The following is a 19,204-nucleotide window of genomic DNA, read 5'->3' as shown; positions in this document are numbered from 1 at the left end:
TTTGAAGGGATGGGTGCATCTCTTCTCTCAGCAGCTCTGGTCCTGGTGAGGGGTTGATAACAGCAGGGTGAGAATAGCTCACGTGGGAAGAAGGCATGTGAGGCCAGGTTACAGCAACCACTCCGTCTGCTAATCTAGATTTGGAGTGTAATAAATGTACCCTTAACGCATTCCAACTTGACATGTACTTACCGAAAAGCTTATCCCAGCAAATATAGCTCTTTAGGCAAACATGCACTTTATTAAAGTGCTTCCGTTGCCATAACAACATATCTGGAATTTATAGCTGCTTGTTTTGAGAGAACTCCATTTCCACTTCCTGAGGTACTGACATCCAAAGCTCTTGCTAGCCTCCAGGCTCACTATATGATGGATTTCATTGTTCAGAAACTTAGACATGTAAAATACAGCTTGCAGAATAAACCTTGAGGCTTTGCAATTAATACTTATGAATTTTAGGTAGGTATTTTTTAAATTTTTAATTTAAAAATTACTAAAGCTATGTTAACAACAGGAAACAATGCTCCAAAAAAGAAGTCTAACTGTATTCCCTGTTGGCCACCTCTTTCAGATCTTGTAAAAGCTGCGCATTGCTCTTTGTTCTCAATTAATTCACACAGGTCTCAACACTGCTTCTGTAGTGTCTCAGCTTGCATTACTGCTTCTGTAGTGTCTCAGCATGCATTACTGCTTCTGTAGTGTCTCAGCTTGCATTGCTGCTTCTGTAGTGTCTCAGCTTGCATTGCTGCTTCTGTAGTGTCTCAGCTTGCATTGCTGCTTCTGTAGTGTCTCGTTTGCATTACTGCTTCTGTAGTGTCTCAGCTTGCATTACTGCTTCTGTAGTGTCTCAGCTTGCATTACTGCTTCTGTAGTGTCTCAGCTTGCATTACTGCTTCTGTAGTGTCTCGGTTTGCATTACTGCTTCTGTAGTGTCTCAGCTTGCATTGCTTCTTCTGTAGTGTCTCAGCTTGCATTACTGCTTCTGTAGTGTCTCAGCTTGCATTACTGCTTCTGTAGTGTCTCGGTTTGCATTACTGCTTCTGTAGTGTCTCAGCTTGCATTACTGCTTCTGTAGTGTCTCGGTTTGCATTACTGCTTCTGTAGTGTCTCAGCTTGCATTACTGCTTCTGTAGTGTCTCGGTTTGCATTACTGCTTCTGTAGTGTCTCAGCTTGCATTACTGCTTCTGTAGTGTCTCGGTTTGCATTACTGCTTCTGTAGTGTCTCGGTTTGCATTACTGCTTCTGTAGTGTCTCGGCTTGCATTGCTGCTTCTGTAGTGTCTCGGCTTGCATTACTGCTTCTTTAGTGTCTCGGCTTGCATTGCTGCTTCTGTAGTGTCTCAGCTTACATTACTGCTTCTTTAGTGTCTCAGCTTGCATTGCTGCTTCTGTAGTGTCTCGTTTGCATTACTGCTTCTGTAGTGTCTCAGCTTGCATTACTGCTTCTGTAGTGTCTCAGCTTGCATTACTGCTTCTGTAGTGTCTCAGCTTGCATTACTGCTTCTGTAGTGTCTCAGCTTGCATTACTGCTTCTGTAGTGTCTCAGCTTGCATTGCTGCTTCTGTAGTGTCTCAGCTTGCATTACTGCTTCTGTTGTATTTGCAGCTTCATCGATTTGTCAATAACCAGGATAAAATTTTCCTTCTTCATGTCTCTGCCCTCCCCAGATGCATGCCTGTCTCTTACTCCCATCCTCCCATCCAAGTGTATCTATCATTTTACTGATTTTTAAAATTATGCTAATTTTTGCCTGATCAGTATTCACTAAATAAGTTATTAGACCTTCCCTCTTCTTCCTTCTCCCTCCTTCCCTCCTTCTCTTCCTCCTCCTCTTCTTCCCCGCTCATTGTCCTTCTCTTCCTTCCTTCCTTCCTAACTTCAAGATACCAAACCTAGAAATTTGTATACACTAGGCAAGTATGTGCTTTATTACTGAACTATATACCCAGTCTTTCAGTATCAATTCATAGAACCTTAATTTAATCTTCATGCTTTTTATGCACTATGCCTACTCCCTGATTCCCTGTTGCTTCTATAGCAGAAAACATGAGACTGGAACATTTATAAACAGTGTAGGGTTATTTAGCTCACAGTTCTGGAGGCTAGACAGTCCGATATCAAGCTGCTAGCATCTGATGAAGGCTTTTGTGCTGCTTTATCCCACAGCAGAAGACAAAGGATCAAAGAGTAGAGAGAATAGAGGACTGCTTGCAGTCTCCGGCCTTTTTGTAATCAGTGCCAACTCATTCGTGAGTGTAGAACCCTTGAAATCTAGACACCTCTCTGTGGGCCCTGGCACTCATGGCTTGTGCACCGGGGATTTAAGCATGCCCTCACACCACACTGCTTGCCCTCAGTGCAAGATTCCACTTATCCACAAAACTGTTTTACCCCACCTGAAGAACAGACTCATGCTGCCAGGATGGGTGTTGTCCGTACCTGTGGCTCCCCAAACCCTCTCCCTCCTGGGCCTTTTACATGGACGCACTGGAGACCAGGTGCTCCTGTCCATTCCATATTGCCAGCTTACGATCTCTCAGGATGGAGAATCAGGTACTTCTTAGCTTCTATAGATTTTGCTCTTGACTTTTGTACCTATGTCCTTTGCTATTCTTAGACTAAGAGGGAATAGGAGTTGAGTGAGTTCAGCCTGCCATCTTTATCCAAAATTTCTAAGTAACCAAATCTTTGTCATTTGTTTATTAAAGCATTTATTCTAATTTTGTTTGTGCGTGTGTGCATGTGTGTGCATGCACATGTACTTGGGAGCCCATGGGATCATAAGAAGGCATCATATTCTCTGGAGCTACAAGCAGTGATGAGCCACACAGTGTAGGTACTGGAAATGGAACTTGGGTCCTCTGGAAGAGCAGAAAGCACTCTTAACCACTGAGCCATTTTTCAAGCTCCTCCCCCCCCCCCCCCCCCGCCCCCAATTCTGGAGCCCAGGCTAGCCTGGAAGTTACTGTATAACCCAGTAACTAGTCTTAAACCTGTAATCTTCCTGGCTCAGCCTCCTGGATTTACAGGCATATACCACCACAATCTCCCGATAACCATTAAGAGATAGTATATTCATGGGTTGGGGATTTAGCTCAGAAGGCCTTGGGTTCAATCCTCAGCTCCACCAAAAAAAAAAAAAAAAAAAAAAGATAGCATATAGCATATGTTCATGTTTTAATTTTAAACTTAAGTCACCCAATCCTTCTTTCTTGCTCTTTCTGGATAACATGGAGAGACTTTTGCTAAGAATGCCCATTCAATGTTAATTTTTATTCCTCTACACCAACTCCATTTCGTTCTGTTACCTTAGACCTCCCTCTTGTGCTCTTGAGCCTGTCTCTTCAGGTTCTTCCAGAACCTTCTTTTTTGTTTTTTGTTTTTTTCAAGACAGGATTTCTCTGTGTAGCTTTGTGCCTTCCCTGGATCTCACTTGGTAGACCAGGCTGGCCTCAAACTCACAGAGATCCTCCTGCCTCTGCCTCTGCCTCCCGAGTGCTGGGATTAAAGGCGTGTGCCACCACCGCCTGGCTCTTCCAGAACCTTCTTGTTGTATTTTGGTTTCTATTGCTGTGATGAAACACCATGACCAAAAACATCTTGGGAAGAAAAGGTTCATTTCACCTTACAGTTCATAAGTCCATCATCCAGGGAAGTCAGGGCAGGAACTCATGGATGGCTGGAACAGAGCCAGGAGCTGATGCAGAGGCCATGGAGGGGTGCTGCTTTCTGGCTTGTTCCTCGTGGCTTCCTCAGCCTGCTTTCTTCGAGAACCCAGGACCACTGGCTTGTCTACAGCCCAGTCTTATGGAGGTAGTTTCTCAGTGGAGAGTCACTCTTCCCAGATGACTCCAGCTTGTATCGAGTTGACGTAAAACTAGCTGACACACTTCTCCATTCTAGAGACAACTAATTTTCCGTTTCTCCTGGCCTCCTTCTACTTCTCTAACTGCCTTTCCCTAAGTCTGCCTCGCTATCTCAATTTAAGAAGGTGAACCACGTTCTCTGCAGCCTTCAACGCCAGGCCCAGTCTTCTTAAAAGCTTTTACTCGTCTCCTTCCTTTCCTCCACCGTGTGAAACCGTCTGCTAAACACCGGTACCACTCTACTCTCATGCAGCAGACTCCTTCTTTTCCCTTTTCTCGGCCTCATTCCATCTATGCTGTTCTAATTTGAAGTGCCCCAAGGCCCCGTCTAAAGGCTTTCTTGCTAACCATGGGCTCTCAGGAGGTTCTGATCTAATCAGTGGCCGAATGCACTGATCTGTGAGTTGGTGGCATCATTGGGAAGTGGTCTGGAGTAGGTTGTCAGAGCCTGGTTGAAAAAGGAGGATCATGGGAGTGTGTCCTGAGAAGGTGTATATCTAGTCTGGTCCATGGTGCCTTCACCCCCTGCTGCACGGCTGCTGTGTGATGGGCAGCGCCCTCCACCACGGGTTGTCTGCCTTGATGCTCTTGCCTCCCCAGTACTCAGAACTGACCAGGGACAGGAAAGAAGCTTGGCACCAAAATAAATTCCCCATGCTTTCAGTTGACTTCTCTTACGTATTTTGTCACAGCAATAACAAAACAAAACAGTGGACATACTTAGATAGCTTTTCCACACCTCCCTTACATGTCGGGGTTCCAATTTAGTAGGCTGCCTAGAGAAAAAGCTGCTGAAGGTCATGGAGATGGATATCTAAAGATACTAACTGGTGTCAGGAGCTTTTTGTTTTTCCTTTATTAAAAGTGGCGTGGTGCTTTAATAAAAATTTTGATGATGTTAATAAAATTTGTCTTTAATATTTAGGCAGGTGCGGTGAAGGACTATATTAAGATGTTGCTTCAGAATGAGTCACTTAAATTTCTGGTCTTTGCTCACCATTTAAGTATGCTCCAAGCTTGCACAGAAGCAGTCATCGAAAACAAGGTATTGTGATATTTTTCTATAAAATAATTTTTAGAAAGCATATTTTCACTGTACTGAATATTTTTTTAAGATTTATTTATTATGTATACAAAAGAGGACACCAGATCCCATTACAGATGGTTGTGAGCCACCATGTGGTTTCTGGAAATTGAACTCAGGACCTCTGGAAGAGTAGTCAGTGCTCTTAACCTCTGAGCTATCTCTCCAGCCCCTGTATACTGAATATTTTAATCTCATGGTTTATGTGGATTTTTTTTAGCCTTCTTTGGATGGTGTTTTGAAAATGCATTGTCTTATCAATAATTTATTAAATATTTTCTTACAAATTTTAGTAATATATTAAGACCATGGCATACTGATTTCTTCTTTTTTTCAATCTTAAACTCTTCCTTTATCCATTGATCTGAATTGATTAAGGCTATTCTGTCCTGACTCCATAAGGGACTCCCTTCCTGTTCCTGGAGATAGCACACCAGAGTGGCAAATTCATTAACACACCTAAATGTGTCTAATAGAAGAGGATAAATCCAGTAAAAATCGCTGTCCCCAAACTTTCAGACCTTTCAAACCACCAGACCATATACTCTATGGAAAATCGTTATTAAGAATATGGACTCGGATATGGCCCAGGTGGCTGGCCCACATGGTTGATGTGACCATATCCAGGAGGCCATTGATCTTCCCTGAATCCTCTGAGATCCACCTCAGTTTCCAGTGTTCACTCCAGAGATGGCGTCTCCCATTGATCATTTCAAAGCTCTGCCTGCCATCTGTCCTGGAAATGCTTGGGGCTGGCACAGATGCAGCGGCAGCTATAGGAAAAGTCCTGGCAAGTGGTGTGAGCCTTGTACACACAGGGCAGTACAGCCAGTACAAGTCCGTGTTTTCAAAATCAGAACTAAAGCCATGTTAGGTGTTAACTAATGTGTTTGGAATATGTTCTGGTATCTTCCTTGACAGAGGGATTTATGGTAGCATAGTGTGATGTCATAAATGAGAGGTTCTATTGATTTTTACTGCATTAACCTTACAACTAATTTTTAAGTGATTGACAAAAAAATAGATTCATATTATTTTCCTACTCGAAATGTATTTAATCTTAAATTTCCCTAGATTCTGTTCCAGGCACAGCAGTCCACTTCTTTTCCTCACATCCATTCTGAGGGTGTGTTGGACTCTGACTGAACTTTCTCCCCATCTTTCCCTATTCTGACGAAATATTTTCTTTAGTAAGCTGCCGAGAGGATTTTGTAATTTGCAAGGGATACTGAGTGGTTCATTGATCAGGCTGTGTATGCTTTGTGAAGAAACAAAGTTACTAATTTAGGGATAGAGACAGTCAGTGAGTAGTTTGCTCTGTGAGCCTGAGGAACTGAGATGTGGTTGGTATCCTAACCCCAGCGCCCAGCAGATGGGAAACAGAGACAGGAGAACCCGGCTAGACTGCTGTGCACAGCAGGAAGACCAGAGACTGCCTCAAACAAGGTGAAAAGCAGGATCAACCACACCTCACCTCCGCTCTGGGGCAACCACTTACCCACATTCACACATATGTATGGGTAAGTAGGTTTTAAAACAAAATCATTTAATGAGCACAAAAAGAATATCACACAATGCTTGGACAGTCTGATTTGAAAATTAACCTTTTTTTTTCTTTTTCTTTTCTTTTTTTTTTTTTTTAAAGACGGTCTCTCAGTGTAGCCCTAGTTGTCCTGGAACTCACTCTATAGACCAGGCTGGCCTTGAACTCAGATCTGCCAGCTTCTGCCTCCTGAGTGCTTTGATAAAAGACATGTGCCACATACCACCCCCAACCTGGCAGCTTGACTTATTTTTATAAGGTTGAATTTGTTCTTTTCAGCTGTTTCTATCACACAGCTCTTTTCACAGCTTAAATTGTTCTTGAAGACGTTTATTCAGTTTATTCTTAATGAGTCTCCATTTTTAAAGGTGTGTGTGGGTGTCTTAATTCCTCACTTCAATGAATACAGTCATCTCACATAGTTCTTTCGAGTTTAATAATGTGAAAACAGAGGTCATGAATGGTAGATTTAGTGTTACTTTTCCAGTTACATTTGGTTGTATTTCAGAAACACATGTACCACTCTCCAAAATTCCTTAATACCTGAACAAAATCGTCTCTTCTTTCCCTCTTGTCTGGTTTTGGTTTTATTCTGCAGTAACTTATCCTGTAACCTAAAGTTATTCTTACCTGCTGCCTAAAGGTTGCGTGTTAACTTCCATAGAATTTTACTGAAGAAACATTTGCTTCATTAAAAAATATTCATAGAGCTTCCTTCTGTTGCATAAAAGCAATTGCCCTTGGCATTGATGGCTGTCTTAGTTACTTTTTATTGCTATATAAAGACACCATGACCAAGGCAACTTATAGAAGGAAGAGTCATTGAGCTTACAGTTTCAGGGGGTGAATCCATGACCATTACATCAGAGAGCATGGTAGCAGGCAGGCGTGATGCTGGAGAGGTAGCTGACTGAGAGCTTATATGTTGAGACAGCAACCACAGACGAGGCAGAGAAAAAGCGAACTGGGAATGATGTGGGCTTGTGAAACCTCCAAACCCACCCCAGTGACACAGCAACATGGCCACACCTCCCAATCCTTCCCAAACAGTTCCATCAACTGGGGCCCATTCTCATTCAAACCAACACAGTGGTATTAAGATGCATTAGACATAAAACCTATCTTCAAGTAGGTTAAAAAGTCAGCAGTGGCAAAATGGTTCAGCTTTAAAGGTGCTTGTCATCAAGCCTGATGACCTGAGTTAAATCACTGAAACCCACGTGGTAGAAGGAGAGAGCCAACTCCTGTAAGTTGTCCTCTGACCTCCATATATGTACCATGGCACTCATGTGTGTGCATGCACACGCACACAAACCCCCCCACACACACACAGTATGTGTAATAAAATTTTTAAGTAAGAAATTATGTTTTGTTATGATTCTTACTGTATAACATTTGCTGATGTGCCATTTTAACCAGTTTACATCTTTGTATGACTATTAAAATAAGGTATAAAATATGTTAAATAAGAAGGCTGACTAGGGCTTGTCTAATTTTGCTATTTTCCTTATGTTAGGCTCGTTACATCAGAATAGATGGAAGTGTTCCATCTTCAGAAAGGATTCACCTGGTTAATCAATTTCAGAAGGACCCCGATACTCGTGTGGCTATACTGAGCATTCAGGCTGCTGGCCAGGTAAGAGATTTGGGTCTAAGTTTGATAAGAAAGTGTCATGGAAATAACAAGAAGTCGATTAATGCTAACTTTGGTTTATAAAACTGTAATTTTTTTTTATCTGGATGTCTACTATAATAAGTATCCATTCTACTTCAGAGTGCTAGAAAATATAATAGAAGGCAGTCTCTTATTTTTATTCTTTAAAATTTCACATGTGTGTATGTATCTTAGTCGTGAGTACCCCTTACCCCCTTCCTTCCTCCAGCACATCTCCCTCCCAAATTCATTCCTTTTTTTTTTTTAATAACCCATGAGTGTCCAATCAGTGCTGCCCATGTCCACGTGGGTGTGGAGTCAGCCACTGGGTGTGGACATCCTGTCAGTGGCCACCCTAACCAAAGAAAAGTGGTTCAGGCTGTCCTCTGACCTCTGTGCATGTGCACACAATTAATTAACGTAATTTTCTCATGCAGATTCTTTTGCCTTACTAGTAATAGCTCCACAAAGCCCTTAGGACCAGTGGTCGCCTTCTAGCATTTTGTTTTTTTGTTTGTTCGTTTGTCTTTTGAAATGAGGTTTCATTTTATTATTCCTGGCTGTCCTGGAACTCCCTATATAGACCAGGCTGGCCTTGGGCTCACCTCATTTAGCATGGGGTGGGGGTGTGTGTGACTGAACATCTGAGCATACTTCCATGGCAATACATTTGTTATATATTAAAGATCAGTTTTTACCCAGCTAGTTGAGGTCTATAAAATGTTGTGTGTAGCAAAATTGTAAGGACAAAACAGTCTAGGGGCCCTCTAGGAGTTGTCCAGTACTTCCTAATGTTGGATTAAACTTCCTAAAATCTGACATATGTATCAGTTAGAATATTCTAGCCATGGAGACTATTACCAAGAACCTAAAATTAGACACGGGTGAGTGTCCCTGTCAGGAAACATGATAAGTAGTAAGATGAAACCAGACAGGAAAGGCAGGGCTATTATGAGCTTAAGATATGATTAAAAATAAATGACATCTTGAAGTTAAGAAAGTACAGGGCACTCATTTTTGATTCAAGGTTGTGCTCCTGAACTCTTATATAAGCCAGCACCTGTGTACTTGGAGATTGATGTCCCCATGAACAAAGGGAAGAAGGAAGGACGTTGTTTGGGGTGATTGCTCATACTGTAGATTGACTTCTTCTGAGAATGATAGTGATCTTGCGAGCATGGTCTTGTGTGAGTATCAGGGGTCTGGAATTGTAGCTCAGGAATCATCCACCTTGTTTGTTTGGTGATTGGTTTGTGTCTTTGTCTGTTTCTCTGTTGGGGGGTTTTTGAGGCAGGGTTTCTCTATGTAGCCCTCTCTGTCCTAGAACTCATTATATAGAGCAGGATGGCTTTGAACTCACAGACTTCTGCCTGCCTCTGCCTTCTGAGTGCACTGCCATGCTGGGCTTTTGCACCTGGTGTTTTTGAGGCAGGGTCTCTCACTGAGACCTGCGGCTCACTGTTAGGCTAGGCTGACTGACAGTGACTACCAGGAACCTGCCCGTCTCAACCTCCCGAGGGCTGGGATTACAGGTGCACACCAATACACTCAGCTTTTTGTGAATGTTCTGAGAAGAGGACTCAGGTCCTCACGTTTGCAAGGCAAGCATTTTCCTGACTGAGCTGTCTACTCTGGCCGTGGTCATATTTGCTTTTTACAGGTTTAACGGTCTCCCTCTGATAATACTACTTGTTTTTTCAATATTACCTCTAATATGGCTTTGCGGTCCTAAATAGCAACACCACTTTAATATCGTATTTAGTTTTATCCTGGTTTTTATTACTTCTGACCCGTTTTATGAAGGGACGAATTTTCAGGGAATTTAAATTATTCATTAAGGATAACCATTAAGCAGGCAACAAAGTATGATTTTAATATAACACAAAAATATTTTAAGTTGAAGTGAAAATTATAGTTTAACAATCTCAAAAAAAAAAAAAAAAAGTCACCCCTCATAGAAGCTCCACACTGTGAACAGTATGGATTAAAGCATATTTCTAAAGCAAGGCAGACTTGGTCCACTGCCCACACCTGTGGCCACAGTCAGACACGCTTCGGAGTTCACTCAGCCCGCCACTGTAGAAGCGATGCATCCTGGCACATTTTCACGTATGGGGTGTAAAATAAGACTTAATGCTTTTCTGCCACAGTATTTCAAGTTCAAGCCAAAGCCAGTCGCACCGAGAATACAGCAGCTGCATGACACCCTGAGGCTGGGGACGATGAGCTCCAGGGTCTTGGAGTCGTAGCATGGAGATTTGACAGGCGGCGGCAATTGCATGACTGCAATCATGTTCCTCTCCCATGTTCCTCTCCCATGTTCCCCTCCCATGTTCCTCTCCCATGTTCCCCTCCCATGTTCCTCTCCCATGTCCCTCTCCCATGTTCCTCTCCCATGTCCCTCTCCCATGTCCCTCTCCCATGTCCCTCTCCCATGTTCCTCTCCCATGTTCCCCTCCCATGTTCCCCTTCCATGTTCCCCTCCCATGTTCCTCTCCCATGTTCCTCTCCCATGTTCCTCTCCCATGTCCCTCTCCCATGTTCCTCTCCCATGTCCCTCTCCCATGTTCCTCTCCCTTGTTCCTCTCCCATGTCCCTCTCCCATGTTCCTCTCCCATGTTCCCCTCCCATGTTCCCCTCCCATGTTCCCCTCCCATGTTCCTCTCCCATGTTCCTCTCCCATGTTCCTCTCCCATGTCCCTCTCCCATGTTCCTCTCCCATGTCCCTCTCCCATGTTCCTCTCCCATGTCCCTCTCCCATGTCCCTCTCCCATGTTCCTCTCCCATGTTCCCCTCCCATGTTCCCCTCCCATGTTCCCCTCCCATGTCCCTCTCCCATGTCCCTCTCCCATGTTCCTCTCCCATGTCCCTCTCCCATGTCCCTCTCCCATGTTCCTCTCCCATGTCCCTCTCCCATGTTCCTCTCCCATGTTCCTCTCCCATGTCCCTCTCCCATGTTCCTCTCCCATGTTCCCCTCCCATGTTCCCCTCCCATGTTCCCCTCCCATGTTCCTCTCCCATGTTCCTCTCCCATGTTCCTCTCCCATGTCCCTCTCCCATGTTCCTCTCCCATGTCCCTCTCCCATGTTCCTCTCCCATGTCCCTCTCCCATGTCCCTCTCCCATGTTCCTCTCCCATGTTCCCCTCCCATGTTCCCCTCCCATGTTCCCCTCCCATGTCCCTCTCCCATGTCCCTCTCCCATGTTCCTCTCCCATGTCCCTCTCCCATGTCCCTCTCCCATGTTCCTCTCCCATGTTCCTCTCCCATGTCCCTCTCCCATGTTCCTCTCCCATGTTCCTCTCCCATGTTCCTCTCCCATGTTCCTCCCGGCATGGCAGCTTGAGTGAAATGAAGAGCTGAGGTTAGGGTTCTCTCCGGTCCCGCCAAGCCCCGCAGTCCGACAGCCCACTCATAAAATAATCACACAGAGACTTACACTGCTTACAAACTGTATGGCCGTGGCAGGCTGCTTGCTAGCTGTTCTTCTATCTTAAATCAACCCATTTCTATTCATCTATAAGTTGCCACGAGGCTCGTGGCTCACCGGTATCTTAACATCTTCTCACGGCGGTGGCTGGCAGCGTCTCTCTGCCTCAGCCTTCCACTTCCCAGAATTCTCCTCTCTCCTTGTCCCACCTATCCTTCCTGCCTGGCTACTGGCCAATCAGTGTTTTATTTATTAATCAATCAGAGCAACACATTTAACATACATAACATCCCACAGCAAGGAGCATGTCAGTGCTTGATGCCTAGTTGCCATGGATACCCTGTGTTATAAATTATAGTCTGTGTTATAATAATGTATTTTGTTAGATTTTCCAGCAGTGAAGTGAATCTAACTCTTCCAAGGAATAGAGTGGTTTTGTATGTGTGTTTGGTACTATAAACCTGCCTGTTGAAATGCCTCTCAAATATGTCTCCTTGTAGTTCACTTGACATTGTGAAGTAAGAAGCGTTTCTCTGCTGCTCATCAGTTGAATCTTCCTAATGTCCCCACATTGCCTGACTCACTTGTTTTAAGCTTCTTAGTTCCCTACTTTCATCTCTGCTGCTCTGATAAAAACACTTGGACCAGAAGCAACTCAGGGAAAGAAAGGATTTATTTCAGCGTACAGGTTACAGTCCATCGCTGAGGAAAGTCAGGCCAGGAACTGAACATTCACCGCCTCGCTCACTCATGCTCAGCTAGCTTTCCTACATTCCCTGGGACCACCTGCCACCCACAGGGGCTGGGCCCTTTTACAGCAATTACAGTCAAGATGATCCCCCACAGACATGCCCACCAGCCAAGCTGTCTTCTCCCCTCTCAGATGACTCCAGGCTGTCAAGCTGACAGGTAAAGCTGACAGAACACCTATTCTCTCTCCTTTTACTGGTTCAGGAGGCTCTTACTGCATGTGCACATCTCCTGCTCGCCTTATGTGTGCATCAGTTTCTGCTTTGTTTTGCTTAGGGTCTAACATTTACGGCTGCCAGTCACATTGTCTTTGCTGAGTTGTACTGGGACCCTGGACATATAAAACAAGCTGAAGACCGTGCTCACCGGATCGGACAGTCCACTTCCGTGAATATTCACTACCTTACTGCAAACGGTACTCTGGACAGTCTGCTGTGGGCCATGCTGAACCGAAAGGTAGTGCTCGAGTTTTAATGGTCTGTGTGCTGCATGAGATAAGAGGCTGAGTTTCAGTGAGTCCAGGCATAGTTGACTTAGGTATACCAAAATAACAGTAACAGAGACTACAATCATAAAGGATTCAGTTGGTATTGGTGAGGAAGTGCTGTGGGATGTTCTGTATGTCAAATGTGTTGCTCTGATGGTTAATAAATAAAACACTGATTGTCCAGTAGCCAGGCAGGAAGTATAGGCGGGACAAGGGGAGAAGAGAATTAGGGGAAGTGGAAGGCTGAGGCAGAGAGACATCGCCAGCCGCTGCCATGACAAGTGAGATGTAAGGTACCAGCGAGCCACGAGCCACATGGCAAAGTATAGATTAATAGAAATGGGTTAATTTAAGATAGAAGAAGTAGATGACAAAAAGCCTGAGCCATTAGACCAAACAATTTAAATAATATAAGCGTCGGTGTGTTTATTTTATAAGTGGGCTGTCAGACTGCCGGGGCTTGGCGGGACTGGAGAGAAACTCTCCAGCTACAAGTTGGTGCCTCAATTCTTGCTCTCTCCTACCATACCAAGGCATTGATGTCCATGGCTATTTTTTTCAAACTCCTTTTTCTTTTCTTTTTTTTTTAAAGAAGTTTTGTTTTTTTGTTTGTTTGGTTGGTTGGTTGGTTTTGGTTTTTAGAGACAGGGTTTCTCTATATAGCTTTGGCGCCTGTCCTGGAACTCACTCTGTAGCCCAGGCTGGCCTCGAACTCACAGAGATCCACCTGGCTCTGCCTCCTGAGTGCTGGGATTACAGGTGTGCGCTACCACCGCCCGGCAGTTTTTGGGTTTTTTTGGTGGGTTTGTTTTGTCTTTTTTGTTGTTGTTGTTTTGGGGGGTTTTTTTGAGACAGGGTTTCTCTGTGTAATAGCTCTGGCTGTCCTGGAACTCACTTTGTAGACCAGGCTGTTCTCAAACTCAGAAATCCACCTGCCTCTGCCTCCTGAGTGCTGGGATTAAAGGCATGAGCCACCACCATCCAGCTAGGAGATTTATTTTTAACTTCGTGTACGAATGTATGTCTATGTTGGGGTATGTACACATGAGTGCAGGTGTCCATGTAGACCAGACAAAAGTTTCAGGTCCCCTGGAGCTGGGGTTACGAAGGCTGTGGGTTCAAAGAACCAACTGTGGGTCCTCTGCAAGAGCTTTTAACTCCTGAGCCATCTCTCTGGCTCCTGTGGAAGCCTTTTTTCTATTTTTTTTTTTTTTATTCCTCCAAATTTTTCTCATGTGCTAAGATTGACTCAGCGCCTCCAATATGCCTCACACATGCTTTCACAAGTGTTTTTATGACTGCTCTGCTGCTTTAGAAATGAGGCTAGGATCAGCTGGAACCTAACATTTGAAGGACCATGTTCTTTTTGTGACTGAGACAAAACTACTGAATATTTTCTAAAATGTTACCAGAAGACAGCCTGTACCCCTCCTCAGCTGTTTCTTTTCCCCGATGTGGAGGGATGCTTATGGAAGAGGATTTCTTAGTCGTTGGGGATGCTGTAACAAATACCATACACTGGATGGTGAATGGATTCGGATTCCCCCCAGTTCTGGAGGATGGGAGGTGGCATCAGGGAGCCAGCATGGTCAAGCTGGGTAAGGGTTGTAGACTGCCATCTTCCTGTGGGAGCCTCAGGTAGAAAGAAGGTGAGAATGCTCTCATTTTATAAGGGCAGGGATCTCATTTATGAGGTCTGTGCTGGCCAGTTTTATGTCAGTTTGACACAAGCTAGTCATCAGAGAGGAGGGAGCCTCAGTTGAGATAATGCCTCCGTAAGATTGGGCTGTGGGCAAATCGTAGGGTGTTTTCTTATTTAGTTATTGATGGGGAAGGCCCAGCCCATTGTGTGTGGAACCATCCCTGGGTGCTATAAAGCAGGCTGAGCAAGCTGTGAGGAGCAAGCCAGTAAGCAGCACCCCTCCATGGCCTCTGCATCAGCTCCTGGCTCCAGGATCCTGCCCTGCTTGAGCTCCTGCCCTGACTTCCTTTGGTGAAGAACTGTGGTGTAGAAGCGTAAGCCCAGGTCACAGCCAGTCACTGGGGCAAATCAAAGCAGAAGCTTGAAGTAGCTAGTCTAGTAGTGCCCCATTCACATCAGGAACAGAGAGACGTGAACGTGTGCTCACTACTCAGCTCCCTTTTTTTACTTTACACTGTTCAGGCCCATCCCATAAAATAGTGCCACACAATTATAATTTAAAAAAAAAAAAAAAAGCCTCACATGCATGCCCATGGGCCAATCTAATCTAGGCAACCCTCACTAAACTAGACATTATCTGTCCCCATAAAATCCACATGCTTCTCACGTGCAAAATGCGCCCTGTCATCCTGTCCCAGAAGCCCCAGGAATCTTAGCTCCTTCCAGCATTAATTATGCAATCCAGTATCTCATCTAAATATTATCTAACTCAGATATGGATGAGACTCATCTTGGGGTGAAGTTCCTCTCCAGTTGTGAATCTTTGAAACCAACTAGGTTACATTTTTCTTAACTGCAATTGTGGGAGAGATGTCTGAAGTATTCATTCACACTCCAAGAGGAAGAAAAAGGACGGGAGAAAGGGCTAGGTGGTCCCAAGCAAGTCTAAAACTTCACAGGGCAAATTCAGTATCAAGGCTTGGTGTTCCTCCTGCAGGCATCTCAGGGCAGGAGCCCTGCCTTCTGGATCCCCTGCGGTGGTGACATCAGCCATCTTAGCTAGGCATTGGTCTGTAGTGGCTCCGCCCCTGCCTTGGCTTTCAGGGTCTGTCAGGGTGGAGAGAGCTCATGCCTCCAGAGCTCCACTGGGCAGCCGCACACCCTGCAGCTCCCTTGGCACTGGTTTTTAAAATCCACATGTAGGCAGGTCCGCCACTACACCCTGCCACCCTGCCAGGGCCATGGCAAGAGTGGCACCCTGGTGATCCCCTTGGTGCTCTGTGGTCTTTCTACCCCTGTTGTGTTTTCCAGCCAGGTAGTGCTGTGCTGCAGTTCTGTGCATTCATTCTCCATCTGTCATTCTGTCTGGGATTCTTCGCTCCCAGCTGACACTGTTTGTACAGATGCAGCCGGTCTGTTTCTCACTTTTATTAAGTTGGCTGATTAGGTTTGCAGTTCATGTCCATGCCAACTGTTACATCAAATGGCCACTTGGACATACCTCAATGTTCTCTACAGTTTGTCTCATTTGCACAGTCTTGATGAGCCAAGAATGCCCCCAAATTAAAATCGTTACCTTCTTCTTAACAGTTCCATCTGTGTTTCTCTCTTCCTGCATTTACCACAAGTAGTCAGGAGCCAAGCTACTCCTTCAGCACATCCTCAGAAATATCAGAGATGCTTGCAGGCTCTTTCTTCTGGAAATAACTGGAACATCGTCCACACAGTGACATTCTTGGCTTGAACAGAGTGACCTTTCCTCCAGTTTGCAATCACGTGCTCCCCATTTTCATCTGAAACCTTACCAGAATGGCCTTTGCAATCTGTATTCCGAACAACATTCTGTTCATGATTATGTAGGTGTTCTTTAAGAAGAGAGATGCTTTATCTGCTTCTCTCCTTGTTGGCTGGAAATACCTTTAAAGTTCCATTGTGGAATTATTAGCATGCACACTTAAACTCCCAACCTCTACCCATTACCTACCTTGTAAACACTCGCACACTTCTAGGCAGCAGCCACACTTTTGGGACACCAACTTCTGTGTAAGGAATTTGAGCTACTTCAACAAACCATGATAGAACTAAATAGAAATGCATTCTGTCACTAATCCCCTGAAAGTGGACCTCACATTCATGACCTAATCACTTCCCAAGACCCTATATCCTAACATCATCACACCTAGAGTGAGGATTTCCCCATGAGTTGGGGTGAGGAGGGTATAAACAAGCATTCTTTTGCAGTGAGTTCTGAACAGTGAATATATATATATACATAATTACCAGTCATATTTAGGGGAAATTCCCAAGTATATAAACATTTAAATAAGAATTTCACGAAGAAAATGTCAGCTCTGGGTGACTGCGGTAAGATCTCCATGTTTCTGTCCCACAGGCTCAGGTCACTGGGAGCACACTGAACGGCAGGCGGGAGAAACTCCAGGCTACAGAAGACGACAAGGAAAAGTGGGCATTTCTGCAGTTTGCCGAAGCATGGACCCCAAGTAACAGCTGTGAAGAGCTCAGCAGGGATGCTGTGTTCACTCACGTAAGAGAATGGGACACTCTCTTCTCCACTTTCTTATTCGCGTGTGTGTGTGTGTGTGTGTGTGTGTGTGTGTGTGTGTGTGTGTGTGTGTGTGAGCTCACACCCAGACTCAGGTTCTGATGCTTTCACAGGAAGTTCTTTGCCCACTGAGGCCATCTCTCCAGCCCCTTTTTCCTACATTTTTAATACTTGGAAATGCACTTATCATTTATCATTTTAAACAGAAATTCTTAATAATTTATGCTCTTGAAAGGCTATTTTATTTAAAGCTAGAAAAGATCGAAGAACCAAAATTAACTTTGCTACTGGACTAGTTTATATTTTTCCAATAGTTTCAGAACTTAATCCTCAGTCCTCTTAAAAAACAACCTGAATAGACTCTAACCTTCGGAAGATAATACTGGGGAAAATATCTTTATGACCTTGAAGGCAGAGAAGGATAGTGGTTTGCCTCAAAATACAGAAGTAATAAAAAGTTTGAGATGCTGACTGTAGAAAAATAAAAACAACTTCACTTGAGGGGCTGAGTCATAAAGATCGTGAGTTTGAGGCCTGCCTGAACTTCCTACAAGCCAGCTTGAGGTACATCGCAAACCCCCCTCTGAAAAACAAAACCAACAAAAGACCTTACTAGTATAATAAGGCAGATCATACTGCTAACAGTGGCTGGTGCTGTGTGGTGAGCACAACCGCTTTCCAAACACAGTGCCAAGGTATCCCTGATAGACAGTTCAGAGCAGGTCACGGTCCTGTTCCCACACCTCTCCAGTGACTGGAGCTTTCATCAGTAACTTTTGCCTGAATTGGTTCTGATTTTCCATTTCTATCATTATTTCTATATTTATTAGCTGCATTTTCCCATAAAGAACTTTTATTGTTTGGTGTGCATGTGTCCATGTGTGCGTGCGTATGTGCCTGCATGCATGTATGTGTCTGCAGGTACACACATGCAGTTGAAGGCCAGACAAGAGTATCAGATAGATGTTCTGTTCTATCACACACACCCTTATTCCACTGAGACACGGTCTTCTCACTGAACCTAGAACTAGATTGGCAGCCAGCAAGCGTCAGTGATCCTCCTGTTTCCATGCCCCAGGGTGCTGGGGGTACAGGCACAGGTTACTGTCTTTGGACCAGGGTACTTGAGATCTGAACTCAGGTCCCCACATTTGCCCAACAGTAACACTTATCTACTGGACTAGCTCTTGAGCCCCATAATTCTATGAGGGCATCCTTGCTTTCTGGTGAACAAAATATCCCAAATCCACATTAATTTTTATTTATTTATGGTTTTTCAAGACAAGGTTTCTCTGTGTAGTTCTAGCTGTCCTGGATCTTGCTCTGTAGACCAGACTGGCCTTGGCCTTGAACTCACAGAGATCTGCCTGGCTCTGCCTCCCAAGTGCTGGGATTAAAGGCTTGAGTCATCACCGCCTGGCTCCGCTTTGAATTTTATTGGCCCAGACTTGGAGCTGGCCCTTTCCTTAAGGAGCTTCCTACTTCCTTTTACTAGAAGATACTACTTGAAAATCAGGATTTTTTCACTCCTTTGGGATATCACTGTTTCAGGGCACCTTTTCAGTGTGAAAAGCTATATGGGAACATATATATTTGCACAGAAAAGTAAATATGTACTTTGCATGTGCCAGTCAAAGGACACATGGCAGGAGTCAGGGCATCCCTTCCACTGTGTGGGTGTCAGGGATCAAACTTGGGTTGTCAGAGTCAGCCACAGATCTTTTTACCTCGAGCCGTCTGGCCAGCCCACATTTGATTTCCGTAATTATTTTATTTTTTGCTTTTGTTTTAAACCAGAGTAGAGTTGGTTTGCTTTGTTTTCTTGTGCTTGCAGAGAGAAGCTGGGTGTACCTAAGAGTGGGTCACTGTTGAATGGTTTTTCAGCTACATGGGAATGGTCTGTTTAGAAAATCTAGAGGGAGCTGGGCAGTGGTGGCGCACGCCTTTAATCCCAGCACTGGGGAGGCAGAGCCAGGCGGATCTCTGTGAGTTCGAGGCTGGGTCTACAGAACGAGATCCAGGACAGGCACCAAAACTACACAGAGAAACCCTGTCTCAAAGAAGAAAAAGAAAGAAAGGAAGGAAGGAAGAAAGAAAGAAAGAAAGAAAGAAAGAAAGAAAGAAAGAAAGAAAGAAAGAAAGAAAGAAACCTAGAGGGTCGGAGAAGGCAGTGATTATTTCTTTTCA

At 44.4% G+C, this 19,204-nt stretch overlaps 1 protein-coding gene across 1 annotated transcript in view; it reads left to right on the top strand.

Annotated features, from left to right (window-relative positions):
- Positions 1–19,204, top strand: part of Zranb3 (zinc finger RANBP2-type containing 3) — a 145,726-nt gene that overhangs the window by 102,143 nt on the left and 24,379 nt on the right. Inside the window, exons 9-13 of the mRNA XM_036201990.1 lie at positions 4,792–4,911; positions 8,010–8,129; positions 12,602–12,781; positions 16,847–16,999; positions 17,663–17,712. Of these exons, the coding sequence (XP_036057883.1) occupies positions 4,792–4,911; positions 8,010–8,129; positions 12,602–12,781; positions 16,847–16,999; positions 17,663–17,712 (623 nt within the window). The remainder of the gene's footprint in view (positions 1–4,791; positions 4,912–8,009; positions 8,130–12,601; positions 12,782–16,846; positions 17,000–17,662; positions 17,713–19,204) is intronic.

Source organism: Onychomys torridus, chromosome 11 (assembly GCF_903995425.1).
Source record: "Onychomys torridus chromosome 11, mOncTor1.1, whole genome shotgun sequence".
NCBI classification, from domain to species: domain Eukaryota; kingdom Metazoa; phylum Chordata; class Mammalia; order Rodentia; family Cricetidae; genus Onychomys; species Onychomys torridus.
This window is presented reverse-complemented; position numbering and strand designations above follow the sequence as displayed.